This window comes from Tamandua tetradactyla, chromosome 20 (genome assembly GCF_023851605.1).
Source record: "Tamandua tetradactyla isolate mTamTet1 chromosome 20, mTamTet1.pri, whole genome shotgun sequence".
NCBI lineage: Eukaryota > Metazoa > Chordata > Mammalia > Pilosa > Myrmecophagidae > Tamandua > Tamandua tetradactyla.
Window position 1 is genome coordinate 17,447,674 of NC_135346.1, and position 20,913 is coordinate 17,468,586.

Here is a 20,913-nt window from a genome sequence, read left to right on the forward strand (position 1 = left end):
GATACCTGAGACTCAGAGTTAGAGCTTGAGCTCTGAAGCTATGAAAGTGAGCACTACTCCATACTGGAATTGTTTAAAAAGTTGAAAAAGTGATCACACTTCGACTGGAGATATGAATGAAGCTGATCTGGATAGGACTAAGGTATATCAGAATATAGGGTAGAGTATGATATCATCCATATTTTAAAACTTCAATTTCCATGTGAGACCAAAGGGAGAGATGTTTATTTGGTGCAGAATTTATGTTTTGAGTAGTGCATTACCTAATTTAATGTGTATGATCGGTTTAGTTGAAGACCCATAAAAACATGGAATCTTGAATAGGGCATGAGATCTTGTTAGTTTATCTAGTTTAGTGTGATGCCCTGATATATTCCAGAGTAATTTGGGCAGTGAATAAAAATGTATTTGCAAAGTCCCCTTAAAAGGCTGGGAGAAAGATGGAAACATTAAACTTCCTCATTTGGAGAATTCCTGATATTCTCGCAAGCAATGGGGAGAGAGAACCAAATCAATAGGCTGAGCCCTCAATCTTGGAGTTTGCCCCTATGAAACTTATTCCTGCAAAGGACAGGCTAAGGCTACTTATAATTAGGCCTAAGTGTCACCCCCAGAGAACCTCTTTAGTTGTTTAGATGTGGCCTTTCTCTCTAAGCCAACTTGGCAGGTGAACTCACTGCCTTCCTCCACCAACAAGGGACATGACTCTAGGGGTATAAATTTCCCTGGAAGTGTGGGATTGAGAAACCCTTCTTGACCAAAAGGGGGAAGAGAGAAATGAGACAAAATAAAGTTTCGGTGTCTGAGAGATTTCAGAGTTGAGAGGTTATCCTGGAGGTTATTCTCATGCATTATATAGATATCCCTTTTTAGTTTATGATGTATTGGAGTGGCTGGAGGGAAGTACCTGAAACTGCTGAGCTGTATTTCAGTAGCCATGATTCCTGAAGATGATTGTATAACAATATAGCTTTTACGATGTAACTGTGTGATTGTGAAAACCTTGTGTCTGAAGCTCCTGTTAACTAGGGTATGGACTGATAAGTAAAAATTATGGATAAAAATAAACAATAGGGGGGATAAGGGGCAAAATAAATTCGGTAAATTGAAATACTAGTAGTCAGTAAGTGGGAGGGGTAAGGGATATGGATTATATGACTTTTTTTCTCTTTTTACTTCTTTTCTGGATTGATGCAAATGTTCTGAAAATGATCATGGTGATGAAATCTCAAATATGTGATGATATTGTGAGTCCCTGAGTATACCATGTATGGACTGTATGTGTGTGAAGATTTGTCCATAAGAATATTTAAAAATAAATAAATAAAACTGCAGTATTCCTACAAAACAATGAGACCACTACATAGCAGAATCTATGGAATAAAGCCAATGAATACCCACAGGAAAACTAATTTACCAATGAATATTAAGAATGAAAATAAATTAATTTTAACATGACATGTTGGGAAAAAAAGAAAACAAATAAGGAATTAAAATAAAAGCAAAGCTAATGAGTTACAAACAGATAGTAGTATAGATAAATTAAAAGGCTGTTTTTAAAAGATCAATGAAAAGAATCACTAGTGGAATAAAACAGAGAAAGCATAAATACAAACTAAGAAATTACAATGGCAGAAATAACCAAGAAGAGGACTTTTTAAATATCACTAAAGAAACTTTTTTGCCCAACTCTATGCAAATAATATTTGAAGAATGGATAATTTTTCTATGAAAATAGAATTTACCAAAACTGAACCCTAAAGAGAGAAACAGCCATGGAACCCACTCATATAGAAGAAAATATCAAACAGCTACTTCCAAAATGAATCAGGCCCAGATAGCGTCACAGGGGAGTTTTATCAGATTTTAAAGAACAAATAATTTCAAGCTACTTACAGAAAAAAGGAAAACTTGCAAATTATTTTCATAGAGTGGGTATATACTGATTCTGAAACCTGACAAAGATTGTACAAAAAACAAAACAAAGCAAATCTCCTTTATAAACCTTGATGCAAAAATATTAAATAAAAAATTAGCAAACAGACTGTAACAATACAGAATATATTATGATCAGATAGGACTTACTCTATGAATAAAAGGATGTTTCAAAATAAAGAAATGAATCAAATAATCAAGTATCAATACATTAATCAGCTAATTGCTACATAATTAATAATTAATTCACTATATTAATAGACCCAAAGAGGAAAATTATATGATCATTATCCATTGATGCTTAGTATTTGATCAGATTTAACATCTAATTTTGAGGGGGAAAACAAAACAAAATAGGAATCAATGGACAATTCATCAATACAACAAAAACATATTTGTTTCATCCTCTAAGCTAGTACCTTATTTAATAGGGAAACACTGGGCATGTTAGGGACAAGGCAACACTGTATTAGAAATTAAGCCAAAACAGTTAGGTAAGAGAAATATATTAGAGGCATAAGAATTGAGAAAAGGTTAAGCTATCTCTGTTTGAGATATGATTCTCTTAAGTTGTCTAGGTATACAATTAACTGAAAAACTACTACAAAAACAAAATTCAGTAAAGTAGGAAAAATAATTTACATAAATACAATCATCATATATGGGAGCATCAACCAATTTGCTAAAAATGATAAGAGAAGATGCTATTTATAAAAAAAAATCAGAAAATGTCCAGGAATTAACAAAAATGTACAAAAGCAACTTAAGGAAAAAATTAAAACATTCCTTACATGTTGGTCCAATTCATCCTTTTGGCTACTTAGCATACTTAATAAAATGAAAAGACAAACTACACATATCAGTCAGGGCCTAGGTTAGGAAAATAGAACATTATATATTTCAAGCAGAGAGAATTTATTACAGGGAAGTGATGACACAGGTGTTGGAAGACAGAAAAAAAAAGAGACCATTATAAGAACATTATAGCAACTCATAAATAACTAAGCAGCAGCTACCACTCACAAGGCTAAGGTTACAAAAGTTGAGATTACTGGAACCTGGAATCTTGGGGAAGGAGCCTGTGGTGCTGTTGCACAAATTTCTGAAGAGAGACTATATCCCCAACCCCCAATGCTGGCTGCTGATAGTTCTGATTGGGTATGATAAGGTTGATTCTGGTAATGCCAAAAGCAGATGGACACTGCAGCCTGGAGCCAACCACTGTTGCAGGAGCTAACTACCACTATAGAAGCAATGCTGTAGAAACAGGATGCCCCTCCGCACCCCAGTATTGGAAGAGCCTTGAACAAAATCCAGCCGGCAAGGGAATCTGGGAAATGTGGTTTGCAAAGCCTGAAACTCAGCATCACAGAATATGAAAGGGTAAATTTTGAGAGAAAATAGGTAAAATAGTTGGCTAATTGACATACGCATTTGAACCTCCATAAAATAACCATTTCAAGCTTTCATCTACTAAGATGGAACTATCCATTATACATATTAAGGTACTCTTAACTTATCCTCCTTCCAAAAAGGAAGAAACAATGTTCCAACAGTAATTGTATCAATGGGGATGTTATGACCTCTTCTAGTTGAATCACAATTCCATAAGAATATTTGGAACCTAATTTCTAAACTGCCAAGTTAACCATCACCACCATTCCTTAAATTGAGAAAGAAGGAAAAAACAAATATATACATAACAAGCAAAGAATATATAGTTTCTACAGTACCTGCCTCTATAATAGATCACAAGACTGTAGTTGATATTTATAATGTCCTTCTTATATACACCCATTCCTCATCATTCCCTTTGCCCACATCCCACACCTCAGCTTGCTGCTTTCGCATTCCCTGAACCTTCATTAGTTCAAAATCTGAATCCTCTGTGGCCCTTCCTGTAATGGGATGCTGTAGTTTCCATTAACTTTTTAAAAAACATTTCTTTTTAATTATGGTAAAATATGCATAACATAAATAATTTTAGCCATTTTAAGTGGACAATGCTTTGGATTAAAGTACATTGACAATACTTAGTGGTAACTTTCACCACTATTTCCAAACTATTTTCATCATGCCAAACCAGGTCAGTCAGTCAGCAGTAACTCCCCATTCCTCCCAACCCTCCCCTCCGCACATCTGGCAAATGCTGCTGCTTTCTAAATATATGAATTTGCTTATTCTATGTATTTCATAAAAGAGTTATCATACAATATTTGTCCTTTTGTGTCTGGATAATTTCACTCAACATGTCTTCCAGTTTCATCCATGTTGTAGTGTATAATAGCTTTTCACTTCTTTCTATGGTTGAGCATTTCATTGCATGGATATACCAAATTTTCTTTATCCATTCATCTGTTTATGGGCACTTGGGTTTCTTCTACTTTTTGGCTAAGATGTGAATAGTGCTGTAGTGAACATTGGTGTCCAAATTATCTGTCTTTGAGTCCCTGTTTTCAATTCTTTTTCAGTATATACCCAAGAGCACAATTGCCAGGTCATATGATAATTCTGTACTTAACTTTCTGAGAAACAACTAAATTGTTTTTCACAGTGGCTGGCTGCTCCATTTTGCATTCCACCAACAATGTACAAGGGTTCCTGTTTCTCCACATCATCACCAACAAGCTATTTTCAATATTTTTTAATAGTCAACCTATGGGCATGAAGTGGTATTTCATTGTAGTTTAATTTGCATTTTTCTAATGGCTAGTGATGTATCTTTACATATACGCAATGGCCATGATTATCTTCTTTGGAGAAAGGCCTAAAATTGGTTTGTCTTTTTGCTGTTCCATTGGAGTTCTTCATATATTCTGGATATTAAACCCTTATCTGATATATGGTTTCCAAGTTTTTTCTCCATTCTATTGGTTTTCCTTTCACTTTCTTGATAATGTCCTTTGATATGTAAAAATTTTTAATTTTGCTGAGACCCATTTTATCTATTTTTTCTTTTGTTGGCTATACTTTGATAGTAAAATTTAAAAATCCATTGCCTACTACAAGGTCCTGAAGATATTTCATTTTCATTGTTTTTCTGCAAGAATTTTCTATTATTAGCTCTTATATTTAGGTTATTCCAGTTTGGATTAATTTCTGTATTTGGTGAGGAGTCTACATTCATTCTTTTGCATGTAGATTTCCAGTTGTCCCAGCACAATCTGTTGAAGACACTATTATTTCTGCATTGAATGGACTTGGCACCCTCGTCAAATATCAACTAGCTATAGATATATGAATTTATCTCTGGACTGTCAATTCCATTCCACTAGTCTACATGTCTAGCCTTATGCCAGTACCACACAGTTTTAATTACTGTGGCTTTGGAGTAAGTTTTAAAGTCAGGAAGTGTGTGTCCTCCAATTTGGTCCTCTTTCTCAAGATTGCTTTTGGCTATTCAAGGTCCCTTGCAATTCCGTTTGAATTTTCCATTTCTGGGGGAAAAAAAAGGGCTGCTCTAATTTTAATAGGGATTGCACAGAATTTGTAGATGCCTTTAGGCAGTATAGATGTTTAATATTAAAGTCTTCCAATCCATGAACATGGCTGTCTTTAATTTCTTTCAAAGATGTTTTGCAGTTGTCAATGTACAAGCCTTTTTTTTTTTAAGCCTTTCATTTTTTTTTTTTTTTGTTAAATTTATTCCTAGGTCTTTTATTCTTTTAAAGCCTATTGTAAATGGAATTATTTTGATTTCCTTTTTAGATTATTCATTACTGGTTTATAGAAACTCTAATGACCTGTGTTTACCTTGTCTTGCAACCTGTTCTTGCAACTGTACTAAATTCTCTTATTAGTGTAGTAATTTTACTGTGTATTCTCTGCAACTTTGGAGGATCATGTTCTGTAAATAAGGAGAGTTTTCTTGACAATTTGGATGCCTTTAATTTTTTTTGCTTGCCTGACTGCTCTGTCTAGAACTTCCAGTACAATGTTGAATAACTGTGGGACAACAAGCATTCTTATCTTGTTCCTGATGCACAACCTAGCTGGACTAGTACCAACCTAGTTTCAGTAGTATACAAACTCTCTCCTCCAATATCTCTCCCTCCCTCTCCGCTGTTACGGTTTTAGATTACATCTTATTGCATTTTATGCCTAATAGATTTGAACTTTTATTTTATACACTTGTCTGTTAAGGCATATGGGGGGAAAGCAGTTAAGAACAATAAATACAGTAACACAAGATTTCATATTTACCTATGTTGTTACTTTTACAAGTTATTTCTTAAGGCTTTGAGTTGCTGTCTAGTGTCCTTTTAATTCAGCCTGAATGAATCCCTTTAGCATTTCTTGTAGGGCAGGTCTTCTGGTAATGAATTCTTTACCAGATAACCAGCTTTTGTTTATTTCTTCTTCATTTTTGAAAGAGACTTTTGCCAGATATAGAATTCTTGGTTGACACTGTTTTTCTTTAAGGACTTCAAATACATTATTTCACTGTTTTCTGGCCTCCATGATTTCTCATGAGAAATCCACTGCTAATCTTATTGGGGAATCTCTTACATGTGACAAATTGCTTCTCTCATTGATTTCCAAATCCTGCCTTTGTCTTTGGATTTTGATAATTTTGCTGTGTGTCTTGGTGTACATCTCTTAGTCTATCCTTTGAGTGCACTGAACTTCCTGAATTCATGTCTTTAATCAGATTTGTAAAATCTTCAGCTATTATTTCTTCAAATGCATCCCTCCCCGACCTGTCCTTCTGGGACTCCAGTGATGTTAGTATGCTTGATGATATCCCACCTGTCCCTCAAGCTCTGATCAATTTCAGTTCTCTTCTAGTTTACTGATTCTATCTTCTACCTATTCAAACCTGTTGAATCCATCTAGTGAGTTTTTCACTTCAATTATTGTTACTCTGCAGCTCCAAAATTTGGTTCCTTTTTATAATTTCCATCTCTTTATTTTGTTCAGACAGCATTTTACTGATTACCTTTAGTTCTTTGCATTTGGATTCCTTTATCTCATTGAACATACTTAAAACAGTTGATTTAAGGTCTTTGATAGTTCTAATACATGAGCTTCCTTGGGGCTGGTTTCTGACAAATTCTTTCTGTTCCCTGTGAATGTATTTCTTCCTGTTTCTTTGTCTTGTAATTTTTATTGAGAACTGAATATTCTATTATGTTGTTACTACTCTGGAAATCTAGTTCTACTCCTCCTCTGGGATTGTTAGATTTTTGTTGTTGTTGAGGGCCAGGGTGATCAATTTGTGACTTTCCCAAACTAATTTTTCCCAAGCAGGGAACGAAAAAAGTGGCAATTCAAAAAAAAAGATACTGCCTCTTTTAAAAGACTCATCTGAGGCTTTTTCCTGAGGGGGACTGGAAGGAACAATGGCAGCCCTGAGAGCTACTCAACCACCCCACAATATTAATTAGCTAATCAAAACCATTGATCAGCGATCAGACCACACACGCTGGGTTTTGGAGGACTAGGTTTTTATAATCGACCCCGGCACCAGCAAACTGCACTGGAAGCCCAGGCCTCAGTCCCCACTGCAAAGAAAGTACAATTCACCAATATTTTCTTTAGTTTACCAGCCTCTTCCTGTAGCTTTTTCCTGAATGTTAGTGCTCTGTTAGACTCCAAATTTCCTAAATAGTTGAGACAGTTTCTGTCAAATCAATAGTTCTTTTGTGGAGGGACTGGTTCCTAGAACTTCCTACTCCACCATCTGCCACAATCCTTTCACCCCATTAACTTTTATTTTTTCGGACATATAAGTGTTAAGCAGCAGCTCAGAGTCCACTTAGGTCCGAAATGCGCTTTGCTGGTCCCATTCTGTAACAACAATTTACCCACTGGTAAGTGGAATCAGTGTCCTGAGTCAGATGAGAAACCATTTCTTTCCATGCTTAAGGACTCCAAAATGGTCAGGTGGAAGTCTCAAATTCTTAGTCAATTAAACTATCATTATGTCCCTTGGTGAGAAAATGTTGTCTTCAAGGGTCTGCTTCTATGGACCTCTCTTCCATCAACTACTGTGTCAGTTAGGGTTCAGTCAGAAAAACAAAAACCACACTAGGTATTTCAAAAACAGGTAATTTTATTTACTAGAGAGAATGAGTTCCTGAGGACTAAAAGAGTCAAAGTTGAACACTAAATTAATCCAGAATCAACTGCAAGAGACAGTTTACATCTCTAGGATTGGGTGCAAAAAACGGGAAGGGATGGTAACCTAGGAGTCTAAAGAAAGGCCCCACAGAGTTAGTGCTCTGCCTCTGAGGAAAGGTCTACCTTCTTATGAATGTCAGGGAAGGCTTCACAGAGAAAGTAATGGTTGTGATTGGTCTTTTGAAGGATGACTTAATTTTACCAGGCACAGATTATTCAGTCCATACTACTAATGCCTATACATTAAAATCAGTTTGCATCAGATGATATCAGAGCCTATCACTTTTTCTTACCACACTAAGATTATAAGTAAATCTGGCAAAACCTGCATGCTATAATATGCTCAAAAATTGGGCTGCAGGAAGGAATGAAGTCATGATGCATGTAATGACATGGATGAACCTTGAGGACATTATGTTGAGCAAAACAAACCAGCAACAAAAGGATGAATATTGTATAGTCTCGCAAATATGAACTAATTATGAGCAAGATCTGGGAGTTAAAAGCGAGAGGACAAGTTTCAAGAGCTAGAGAGCAGAGATTGGAAAACTGTTATTTAAGGAATACCAAATGTTTAATAAAGTTGATGGTAAAGGTTCAGAAATGGACAGTTCAATACTGTGTGGTGGTAGCATAATGTTGTAGGTGTAATTAATTTACAAAATGAGTGTCAGTATGATTAAAAGAGGAAGTCTAGAATCATGCATGTCACCAGAAAGTGTGCCGGTTTGAAAGGATGTATATACCCTAGAAAAGTCATGTTTTAATCTGAATCCCATTTTGTAAAGGCAGCCATTTTATCTAATCCCTATTCAGCACTGTACGCTTGAAACATTAATTAGATCATCTCCCTGGAGATGTGACTCAATCAAGAGTGGCTGTTAAACTGGATTAGGTGGAGATGTGTCTCCACCCATTCCAGGTGGGTCTTGATTAGTTTACTAGAATCCTATAAAAGAGAAAACATTTTGGAGAAAGAGATTCAGAGAAAGCAAAGCAGAATGACATAGCCACAAGAAGCAGCGAGTCCACCAGCCACAAAGTCACAAAGCGACCTTTGGAGATGAAGAAGGAAAATGCCTTCCAGGGAGCTTCATGAAACAGGAAGCCAGGAGAGAAAGCTAGCAGATGATGCTGTGTTCACCATGTGCCCTTCCAGATGACAGAGAAACCCTGTTTGCCACATGCCTTCTCACTTGAGAAATCCTGAACTTCATGAATCAAGGTATCTTTCCCTGAATGCCTTAGATTAGACATTTTCTCAGCCTTAGAACTGTAAACTTGCAACTTATTAAATTCCCCTTTTTAAAAATTCCATTCCTAGTATATTACATTCCGGCAGCTAGCAAACTAGAACAGAAAGCTAGAGGATAAAAACTAGGACTAACTTAGTGAAACCTAGAGTGGACGATAATGGTGGTTAACTGTACAAATACAAGGAAGTTCTTTCATGAACTAGAACAAATGTTACTACTACAAAGTGTCAATAGGGTGGTATATGGGAAAAAATCCAATTAATGCAAACTAAGGTCTACAGCTAACAGTAATATTTTAATATCCTTTCATTAATTGTAACAAAGGTATATACCAAAACAAAATGTCAATAATAGGGAGACATAGGAGCATGGGATTTTTTTTTCGTGGAAGAAATGAGAATGTTCTTATACTGACTGTGGTGGTAAATATATAACTGTAAGTATGCCAAGAGCTGTTGTCTGTACATTTAGGATGGGTTGTATGGTGTATGAATAAAACTTTTTAAAAAAAGAAAAATAAATAAAACTAGGAAGATTGAAAGTCTTCTTTTCTTGCTTCAGATATGTTGGTTTAAAGAAAGGCACTTTCTTGATAATCACGTAAAAATTCTCAGGCTAGGGCGGGCCACAGTGGCTGAGCAGGCAGAGTTCTCACCTGCCATGCTAAAGACCTGGGTTCAATTCCTGGTGCCTGCCCATGCAAAATAAAAAAAATAAAAATTCCCTGGCTAGAACAAAACACATTCCTCAGGTAAACAGATGGTATGAATTCAGGCATCACCATCAGAACTCTTGCTACCTCTTATCATTACTGCTCTACAGCATGGCAGTATTATACCTTAACACCAAGAAGCTTCTCAATCATATTCTGGGTGTACTGTCTCCTCTTTATCCTTCTTTGGTAATTTCTATTGTGTGTAGATCTTTTTTTGGAGTTGGGAGAAAGGTGTTTGGACACTGTAAAGAAAATGGGTAGTAGTGAGAACAAAGCATAGAAGGAATTCTTTAGAATCAGAGAAAGCTGCAGTAATAAGAGTTTTCTGGCATGAGGAGCTTATTTTTTGGCATGTGAATAGACTGAAGTACAGAAATTGACTAACCAAGGCAATAACTAAAAAGAGGGAATTTTGGATTGTTAGGTAAGATAGCAGTAATCTGACTGAGAAGAGCTAGGAAGGCAAAGAATAGCCACATTTGTATTAATAAAGCACACCTGCTTTATTAAAGAGCCGAGGTATGGAAAAGAACATCTCAGCCTTAGCCTAGGGAAGAAAGGAGAAAATCAAGGAAAAACAACTGGAAATACAAAAGGAAAAAGTCAATGAAACGAGAAAGAATTGAGATTTATAATTTTTAAATTCCCTAAATATGCTAAACCAGCTCTTACACCATATTCTCTTTAATGAATTTGTGAATGCATAGACCTAGCAAAGAGCCAGTGGGGCTCAAAATCAAGAGGCCTGGAGAATAGAAAATAATAGTTCAAGATTCTCACTCCTGTGATGCTTGTGTGCCAAAGACTGGAAATAGAGAGTTTTTAAAGGTTGTACCTTATTCTTTTCTACTAACTTGACAGGAAATTCAGAGTGCAGAGCAAATGAAAAAATGGAAAGAGAGACTTGAAAAAAAGTATTATTCTGTAGAAATCCAAGATGACTACCAGCCTGTCACACAACAAGAATTTCGAGAGTAAGCACTTGTTCTAACCAGGCTACTATGAAATATGATTGGGGCTATGAATCACATTTTCCTGAAGCAGAATCTTATTCTGTTGAGATGCCACTGGTATTTGGGTGTGTCTACCATCCCCCTATTTTTTACCCATATTTTAAATTAAGCAAAAAGCACAAGACTGCATTTGATTCAATATAAGGCAACAGTTAGACCACCTGCCTTTATCCCCTATCTCTAAATATTAGGAACTGCCACTGATATTTAATATGCATAGCAGATATTGTTCTCCACAGCCTTCAGAATATAAGATCTATAACTGACCATAGTAGGCATATTTTAGAAGCTTATACTACTATCTTCCCACTCAAAGTACTTATCAATAGGCACTAATAATCTGCTGTCTTGATATCTTGATGCATTTAAGTGAATTACTGACTCATTCTCTACTTCCCTCTAAATTATCTTCTAGGCTCTTTTTATATGCTGTGGAGCTGGAGAAGGAATTACATTATGTCAGTTTAAAATTAAACCGAGTGATGAGAAAGTTTTCAGCTATACAAAATTAAAACAAACGAAGGTGAGGTACAACCAGTGAGCACTTCTAACAAAGACATATTCATGTAATGAATTATTTCCTAAACTTATCCTCATTTCAGACACACCTTAAAAGCACTAAACCACCAAACATTACACTATCCTCAGGGTCAATGATAATCATCAAATAATTTCCAGGAATTAAGCACCCTTAGATGGATCCATGTATACATGGTATGCAATACAGCATGCTTCCGGAATACATACGCATTGGTACACCATGGATTTAAAAATGAGGTTATAAATTCTCGGAAGGTAAAGTACAAAATAATGCTTATAGTTCATAGGATGGGTCTCTTCCTAATTAACAGTTTTCTTACAGTTACAAGAGTACAAGAATTGTTAGTGCTTTCAAGTGCTTCACATATCATGTTCTGACTTCTTTTAGTCACATATAAATTAATAAATGCTTAGGATTCTGGAAATCAGTATATACGATCTCAAGTAAAATAATCCCACCTTAATTCTTCCCAATTTAAAGTCTCCTGAAAAAAGCCAAAGAATAAACTCCCTACCACCTACAGGAATTTCACTAATACCTTCAAACTAGAAACTTAATCATTTCTAGAGTTGCCCCAAATTTTCTGAATATGCTTCCTCAACTACTTAAAAGCAAAATATACTTAAAACAAAGATCTGGGTAAGAGTATTAAGGTCATAAGTCAATCATATTTGAAAAGTGTAGCTGAGGGTGCTGCAAAAATCCTGCTTGGATGACTGGAAAATTGTATATGGTTGGCAAGTTGAAAATCAGAAGGAAACTTCTAATTTTTCTAGGCTGCATCTCCCCTCCTAGAACGGCCACATATTTTCTTAGCCCTAGCAGAATTATTTGATCATAGCACTCAAGTTCCACATTAATAATGCTCAACAGTTCTGGGATTTAAAAACTTGAAAAAAGGTGGGTTTAATCACCACCCACCTTTCTAAAGCTCCTCACTTAAGAGACTATACACTGAGTTTTTAAAAAAGGCTATTTCATTGCAATAAGAAATGCCAACTGTCCTCTGCATTTTCTCCCTAGATATCCAGTGGAATAGACAATACAGTCTTTCCATGCCTTACTACAGCTAGCCCCCAGTGGTTCAATAGCCCTATTGTCCCCACAAATGATCTCTGGTTGGGATAACTCACAGCCTAAGAGCATTAAGGCATGGGAAACACTTGAGGTCTCATTTTTTTTCCTTTTTTAAACATCTAATGTAAAACAAACAAAAAACATTTACAATGACTTGGAACATTAAAGATTAAAGTTCATTTATTACAAAAATCTATACAATGAAGTGCCAGGTACAGCAATGCAATTATACTGGTGGACATATATATCTATATAGTATTTGTATATAGATATACACTTTTTACTTGTACTAAGGTAAAACTATCACAAATTGCCTAATTCTACCACCTACTGTTCAACTATGACACACAATACTATCACATAGCGTAAGTGCTGCCATGCCACTTTTATCTTCTACTTGACAGCCAAACATTAACAACGAATAACAAACATTATGAAGCAGCTGTTAATTCTAAAATGAGACCAGTCAGACCACTGACTTATAAAAATATGGTACTCATATAGATTTAAGCATTATAAAGAAGGAATATATTATTTAAAACATTTAAATAGTGCATATGGACATTTGTGCATGTGGTATATAAAACACAAACATTCATATAAAACATACAGTGCACATTGAATGTAATGTTGCAATACACTCCCATCTAGTGAGTGGAAATTAACTGAAATGTACACTGTGGGATGGATTCAAATCAAAATGATACAGCTTTTGGCGGTTTCAATTTCACTTTTTAAAGTATACCTTATGAATGACTTAGATGTATCAAAAGGAAACCATATGAAGAGAGCTGGATTTTTTAGTGCTGTTTTATTTCCCAACTACATGTTCACTACCACGGGACTTCACCCCACCCTCCCCACCAAAAGGCATTGCACAAACAGTGAAATGTTAAATACTAGAAAAACACTATTCATTATGAAGCTACTTCATGTGCTTACTATGTAATAGTGCCAGAAGTCTAAGGTTCATGCTTCCCTCACCTAATTAAAGGATGTTATAAGTCTGCTTTTGTATGGAACAAACTGTTAATATTAGCAAGAAAACCATGCATGAGTCACTGCATGCAAAACATGGCCACAAAGTGAAACACTCATCAATCCGAAAAAGCACCAGGAAAAAAATAACACTTAGATTAAGCCTGACCAGAATCTGTTTTTAATGATTACTATTTTTGTTAGCACAAATAAATTAACCACTCTGTGAAAATGATTAGCAGAATGATACTAGGAGAGTACCTAAAGTCAGGCAAAGCCAAAGAAAAAAGATATGCTTAAGAGTATATAAGGGGCATACCACTACACATCCTGTCACCACCTGTTTTAAACAGCAAAAGGTGGTCCATTAAAGGGTGTTTCTGCATGTGAATTTTGCTTATTAAAAGAGGAAAAAAAAAACAGCGATGGAACCCCGAGGGTACATGTAAAAATGCAGTGGTATTAGCCCTTGTTTAGAATAGACTAACTTTAGGCATAATAATTATTTTGCCAATTTAGGCTCACTTGATTGAATACACAAATCTGAGCACCATCAGATTCCCTTACATACTGACATGGCTATTTTCTCACGTTATCTGAAAGGGGATGGGGGAACAATACAGTATCTGATCCAGACAAATCACTTCACCACCAGCTGATAAACAGTAACTGAGGAAATAATTACTTAAGTCCCATAGGCAGCACGTGATATGATTTCTGTATGTGATATGTGATGTGTGGTGTGTATTTACCATACTCAGCAACGTCACTTTTTGGTCTACCCACTGTTATTTTCATCAGGAGCTATGTGACCATGAATTGTAAGATTTTGCCAACATACTGCCCTGTGAGTAAGTGTCACTTTGGGAATTAAACAGAAAGGTGTTCCACAGTAGGACTTGAAATTTCAGTTTGATTTTGGTTTCTAAGAAAACATATAACAAAGTTGCATATGTGCCCTTTTATAGGCTTTTCTTTGATCTTTTCAGTCACTCTGTTAAAAAAAAAAAGGGCAACTGAAGAATTCAGTGTGGTGTGAAGATTTTCCTCTCAATTTTCTTCAGTAATGAAAAAACAGTAGGTAATAATAAAAAGCTTGTATTTCCAAAGTTCTTGAAGTTGAAGGGATAAAATTCTAGTCTTTTGGGAACAGGATGTATCTGTAGTACAATGCAATGAAGGAAACTGCATTTTTGCGAAAGGTGGAGAGGACAGTCTGTGGTTAATATGGAACACCACATAAGCTCCCTAGAGAGGGCCTACTTACCCTCCCCATCATTTCTTTAGTGGCACCACAACCAAGTACAAAATGAGATTCTCTGTGTGCCTGACAAAATGAACTCAAGTACCAACCAAGTACACACGATGACAGCTTCAGGGAATATAATTGATTTTATGATGTTTTCTAGGAGCATATTTTATATGGATTTTGAAGAATCTTGTTTGCTGATAAGAACTTCAAGAAGCCTAAGCTTGGCTTTAATTTTCTTGTACTCCCTGTACTCCTCAAGTACTGGAACACGATCCTCCTTCTGGGCATTCCTAGGGAGAAAAAAAAAACAACAAACTGTTAATATTCTAGAGATTATTTGAAAATAAAGACCCAGAAGTTGTTGTAATGTGAGACAATGTTGTCAAATAAAAAACTGCTTTGCAACAGAAAAATTATTGGACTAATTCCTCCAACCCCAAGGAAGTTTCCTAAAATATTATTTTTTATGAACTGCTCTGCTGATAAAGTTAAGTAGTGTTATCCTTCCTATCAATGATCAGTGTAGATAACTAGAGGTAACCAAATATTTTAATAAGATATCCACTGCTAAATTCTGCCATGTCTGTTAGTGTTATATAAGTGCTAAAGGACTACATTGAGTCATTTCATACATTTCAGCTTCAATAAATTGAAATGTAAAATTAAAACATCTTTAAGTACAGCATAAGAATAGTTTTCCCACCTTCTATTAATGACCCAACTTAATCCAGTTTAATCACTATATAAAGCATCAATCCTTTCTAAGTATAATTATGAGCAAAAAATTTTTCCAATAAGTCAAAGAATTAGAAGGTACTTGAAAACACAATCCAACACCTTAACTATATATGCCAGCATATACATGAGACTCTCAAAGAAGAGGGAACTAAGTAAACACATTTGGGAATGTGCACTGTAGCTACTTACTTGGTACAACCACCCAGGTACTTAAAAAAATATATTTCTGAGGCCAGAGAATTTAACCCTCATTTCTGGCCAACAGCTGGAACGCATGATATTTTTCTAACTTTTTTTTGGTATGCTGCGCAGTGAGGGTCACATTTCATTCTTTTCTATGTGAATATCCCATATCACAGCACCATTTGCTGTTTTTTTTTTTGTCTGGAGTGCATGGCCTGGAATTGAACCTGGGTCTCACATGGCAGGTGCAAATTCTACCACTGGACTACCTGTGCACCACATCACCTTTTCTTACTTTTAAAAAAGCCCAGCAGTGCCAACTGTGCATTTCTCAGTTAGATAAAGGCACATGCCATATTGTATTACAGAAGCCACATGACTGCCACACTGTTATACAACCTTGAAAATGGACACCCTGGAACACGAGGCCAAGGACACAAATGGACATTTACACACCAATGTTTATAGCAGCATTATTAACAATTACCAAGAGATGGAAACAGCCAAAATGTCCATCAACAGAGAGTTGGCTAAACAAACTGTGACATTTACATAAGATGGAATATTATGCAGTTGTAAGACAGAATAAAGTTATGAAGTTTGTAACAACATGAATGGACCTTAAGGACATTATGCTGAGTGTGATTAGCCAGACACAAAAGGACAAATACTGTATGGTCTCACTGATATGAACTGACACTAGTGAATAAACTTGGAATATTTCCTTGGTAACAGAAACCATCAGGAGATAGATATAGGGTAAGATATTGGGTAATGAAGAGATACAGATTGTGCAACAGGACTGAATATAAAAACTCAGAATTGGACAGCACAATACTACCTAACTGTAATGTAATTATGTTAAAACACTGAATGAAGCTGCATGTGAGAATGATAGAGGGAGGAGGGCTGGGGACATAAATGAAATCAGAAAGAAAGATAGATGATAAAGATCGAGATGGTATAATCTAGGAATGCCTAGAGCGTATAATAATAGCGAAATGTACAATGCACAAATTTTAAAAATGTTTTTGCATGAGGAAGAACAAAGGAATGTCATTATTGCAGGGTACTGAAAATAGATGATAATACTTTAAAATGTCACCTTATGTGTGAGACTAAAGCAAAAAATGTTTGTTATAAAATTTAGATTTTGACTAGAGCATTTCCTAATATAACTCATGTAGATAGTTTGATTGAATGTCATAAGTACTTGGAATCTCAGATAGGACATGAGATTTTGTTGGTTTGTCCAGAGTGATACCCCGATGAATCCCAGAGTGATTTGATCAGTGACTGGAAAAGTATTTGCAAGCCCCCTTCGGGGAATGGTGAGAACGGGGAGAAATTCAACTTCCCCAAGTTGAATTCTTGATATTCCCACAAGCAGTGTGGACAACCAAAGCTATAGGCTGAGCCCCCAGTCTGGGGGTTTGTTCATATGAAACTTAACCCCACAAAGGATAGGTCAAGTCTGCTTACAATTTAGGCCTAAGAGTCACCCCCAAGAGAGCCTCTTTTGTTGCTCAGATGTGGCCTCTCTCTCCAGTCAACATGACGAGCAGTCTCACCACCCTCCACCTCTCTGTGTGGGACATGACTCCCAGGGGTGCGGACCTTCCTGGCAACATGGGACAGAGATCCTGGAATGAGCTGAGACTCAGCATCAAGGGACTGAGAAAAACCCTAGAATGAGCTGAGAATTAGCATCAAGGGATTGAGAGAACGTTCTCGACCAAAGGGGGAAGAGTGAAATGAGACAAAGTGTCAATGGCTGAGAGATACCAAACAGAGTTGAGAGGTTATCCTGGAGGTTATTCTTATGCATTAAGTAGATATCACCTTGTTGTTCAAGATGTAGCGGAGAGGCTGGAGGGAACTGCCTGAAAATGTAGAGCTGTGTTCCAGTAGCCATGTTTCCTGATGATGATTGAACAAAGATATAGCTTTCATAATGAGACTCTGTGAATGTGAAAACCTTGTGTTTGATGCTCCTTTTAGCTACTATATCAACAGAAGAGTAGAACATATGGAATAAAAATAAATACGGGGAACAAATGTTAAAATAAATTTAGTTTGAAATGCTAGTGGTAAATGAAAGCGAGGGGTAAGGGGTATCGTATGTATAATCTTTTTTTTCTCTGTTATCGTTTTATTTCTTTTTCTAAATCGATGCAAATGTTCTAAGAAATGATGAATATGCAAATATGTGATGATATTAAGAATTACTGATTGTATATGTAGAATGGAATGATATCTTAATGTTTTGTTTGCTAATTTTTTTAATTAATAAAAAAAGTTAAAAAAAAAAAAAAAAGGACACCCTGGAAAGACCCAACATGCAGCGATGCAGCCTGCTTTCAGTATATAAATTAAGAATCTAAACAAGTTCATTATGGGTACCGTTTCTAAATAAAGAGAAACCCCTCATTTTGCAACTTCTTACAAGGGTAAGGACACAGAATTAACATAAAATTACTGCCACTCAATCAAGGTTCCCTAAGACAATTCTGAAATATTTTACCAAATATTGTTTACTCCAGCTCTGATTTTTCCTTACCACTAAAAACAGGACTGCAAGTGTATAAGAATGCTTTTAAAATTTTACTTTCAAAGCTAACATCCTAACATGCAGAATTCATATTATGTTATTCCATATTCCTTTATTTTAACAAAACGGCACTCACGAATGAAAGGGAAAGAAGGCTAAATTTTGTGATGCAAAACAAACCTTCCATTTTGTTGATAAAATGTGTCTTCAAATTCCCGTAATGTTTTACGTAGTTTCTTTTTTTCAGCTCTGGCTTTCCAAAGTTGTTCCAGTAATTCAGGCCTAAGAGTAAAATAGAAGAAAAATATACCGAAAGGGAACTGTTGTTTATTATATTCTTAACAGTGGTTCTAATCCTGGTTGCAAATTAAAATCAGCTAGGGTGTTTTTAGAACACACGAATGCCTAAACTTCATCCCAGACCAATTAAATTATAATTGCTGATGGGAAGACCATCAGCAATGGTAAAAATCTTAAAAAAAAAAAAATCTCCCAAGAAAATTTTAAAGGGTAGCCAGGCTTGAGAACCACTGACATACACTATATATTCCACAGGTGAAAAAGTTAATATAGAACAAACAGATACACTCTCAGTTGGTTCCTGCACTTGTTATGCATCAAGTGTAGGATTTTACTTTTTTAAATATCTGAAACAAATGAATTTGTATAAAGAAGATAGAATAGATATGTGGAAAATCACACTTTAAATGCTCAATTATTTAACATTAAATTTCTAGGCATATAAATTTTGTTATACAAATAAGCTAAAATCACAGGCCAGCATACATACATAGAAGCTGCTCTAGTACTTGACAATCGGAGATCCAGTGCCAGTTTTTCTTGATTTTCTTCAACATCAGATTCTGAGTTTTCCAATGAACTTGAAAACGACTGTGCCTGCATAGCAGTTTTCAAGATATCACTTAACTCAGATGACAGACTAACACTATCTTCTTCTTCCTCCTAAAAAGATATTCAAATAGAGAATCAAACAGGCCCTTTCAGCTTTTCCTTTAGGATTAGAGAATCAGTTCTCTAAAGAATTACCTTGATTTCTTCAAAAAAATGTGCAGTTTCTCCTTCTATGATTGGCTGTAACATCTGACCCCTTCGTTTAGTGGATGGAGATCCCTGTAATAATCAACAGTATAAACGGTTTACATTTTAAGTATTTAAAAGTGTTCAGTCAGAAAGCATACTTTAGCTTCACTTCACTACTGCACAAACATTAAACTTTATTTTTAAAATCTTAACCATACACTTAAAAATTCTTTTAGGAATTCCGTAATAAATTTTTTAGTATATTTTCTTTTTATGTATGCAGAACAGTGATATATGGTAATTTATGTATAAAGAAGTCTAAAAGAGCTCATTCAATAAATATTTTTAAAATTCTAAATTACAAGAAAGCATTCAGTTGGTAACCTTTTTCTTTTTAACAACAGCTCTTATTTGGTGTGTGGATATCTTAACATTAAAAAAAGTTTTATTGAGATATAATTCAGAAACCATAAAACTCACTCTTTTAAAGTGTGCAACTCAATGATTTTAGTATATTCATAAGGTTATGCAACCATCACTTCTATTGAATTCCATAACATTTTCATCACCCCTAAAAGAAACCCCATACCACTCAGACTTCTAGCTCCTCAGTCCCGGGCAAACAGTAATCTATCTCTGTATGGGTTTCCCTATTCTGGACATTTCACATATAAATGGAGTCATACAAAAATATGACCTTTTATACAAATAAACTAGATCATATAGACTCCTAAATATTACTGTCTACCATAAAGATAAAGACTCAAACACTGTTAAGTGTTTGTAGCAGCAAAATTCATAACTAAAAAATGGAAACAAGTCAAATGGCTATCAACTGACAAAGGGGTATTTGTTTAGCATAATATTTTCAAGGTTCACTCATGTTGTAGCATATATCAGAACATCATTCTTTTTATGGCTGAAAAATATTCCATTGAATGGATACCCCTAAGTATCTGCTTGAGTCTTTATCTTTATGGTAGACAGTAATATTTAGGAGTACATATGATCTTAAAAATCTTTCAGTTCTCTTGGGTATATACCTAGGAGTGAAATTGCTAGACATATGGTAACTCTATGGTTAACTTTTTAAGAAACTGCCAGACTGTTTACCAAAGTGGCTATACTGTTTTACATTCCCATCAGCAGTGTACGAGCATTTCAATTGCACCACATTCCTGCCAGCACTCATTCTCTTTTTACAGTCATCCTAGTAGGCATGAAGTGGTACCTCACTGTGGTTTTGATTTGCATTTTCCTAATGATGTTGATCATCTTTTCATGTGCTTATTGGCCATTTGTATACATTCTCTGGAGAAATTCGTTTCTAATCCTTTGCCCATTTTTAAATTGGGTTACTTATCTCTTACTATTGAGTTGTAAAAGAGTTTTTTTAATATACCTTAGATACACGTTGCTTATCAAATATATGATTTGCAAATATTTTCTCCCATTATGCAGGTTGTCTTTTCATTTTCTCAATGGTGTCTTTTGAAGCACTAAAGTTTTT

The 20,913-nt window shown here is 35.4% G+C and overlaps 2 protein-coding genes across 15 annotated transcripts in view; one reads left to right on the forward strand and one right to left on the reverse strand.

Annotated features, from left to right (window-relative positions):
* Positions 1–15,317, forward strand: part of PKD2L2 (polycystin 2 like 2, transient receptor potential cation channel) — a 55,588-nt gene extending 40,271 nt beyond the window's left edge. For all 4 annotated transcript variants that reach the window (XM_077138562.1, XM_077138563.1, XM_077138564.1 and 1 more), the window contains 3 exons: positions 10,891–11,003; positions 11,458–11,565; positions 15,048–15,317. In XM_077138562.1, coding sequence (XP_076994677.1) covers positions 10,891–11,003; positions 11,458–11,554 — 210 coding nt within the window. In that variant the 3' untranslated portion in view covers positions 11,555–11,565; positions 15,048–15,317. The remainder of the gene's footprint in view (positions 1–10,890; positions 11,004–11,457; positions 11,566–15,047) is intronic.
* FAM13B (family with sequence similarity 13 member B) overlaps positions 12,823–20,913 on the reverse strand; it is a 188,235-nt gene continuing 180,144 nt past the window's right edge. For all 11 annotated transcript variants that reach the window (XM_077138550.1, XM_077138553.1, XM_077138558.1 and 8 more), the window contains 4 exons: positions 19,410–19,493; positions 19,153–19,325; positions 18,543–18,644; positions 12,823–15,180 (listed from right to left, as the gene is read on the reverse strand). In XM_077138550.1, the coding sequence (XP_076994665.1) occupies positions 15,057–15,180; positions 18,543–18,644; positions 19,153–19,325; positions 19,410–19,493 (483 nt within the window). In that variant the 3' untranslated portion in view covers positions 12,823–15,056. The remainder of the gene's footprint in view (positions 15,181–18,542; positions 18,645–19,152; positions 19,326–19,409; positions 19,494–20,913) is intronic.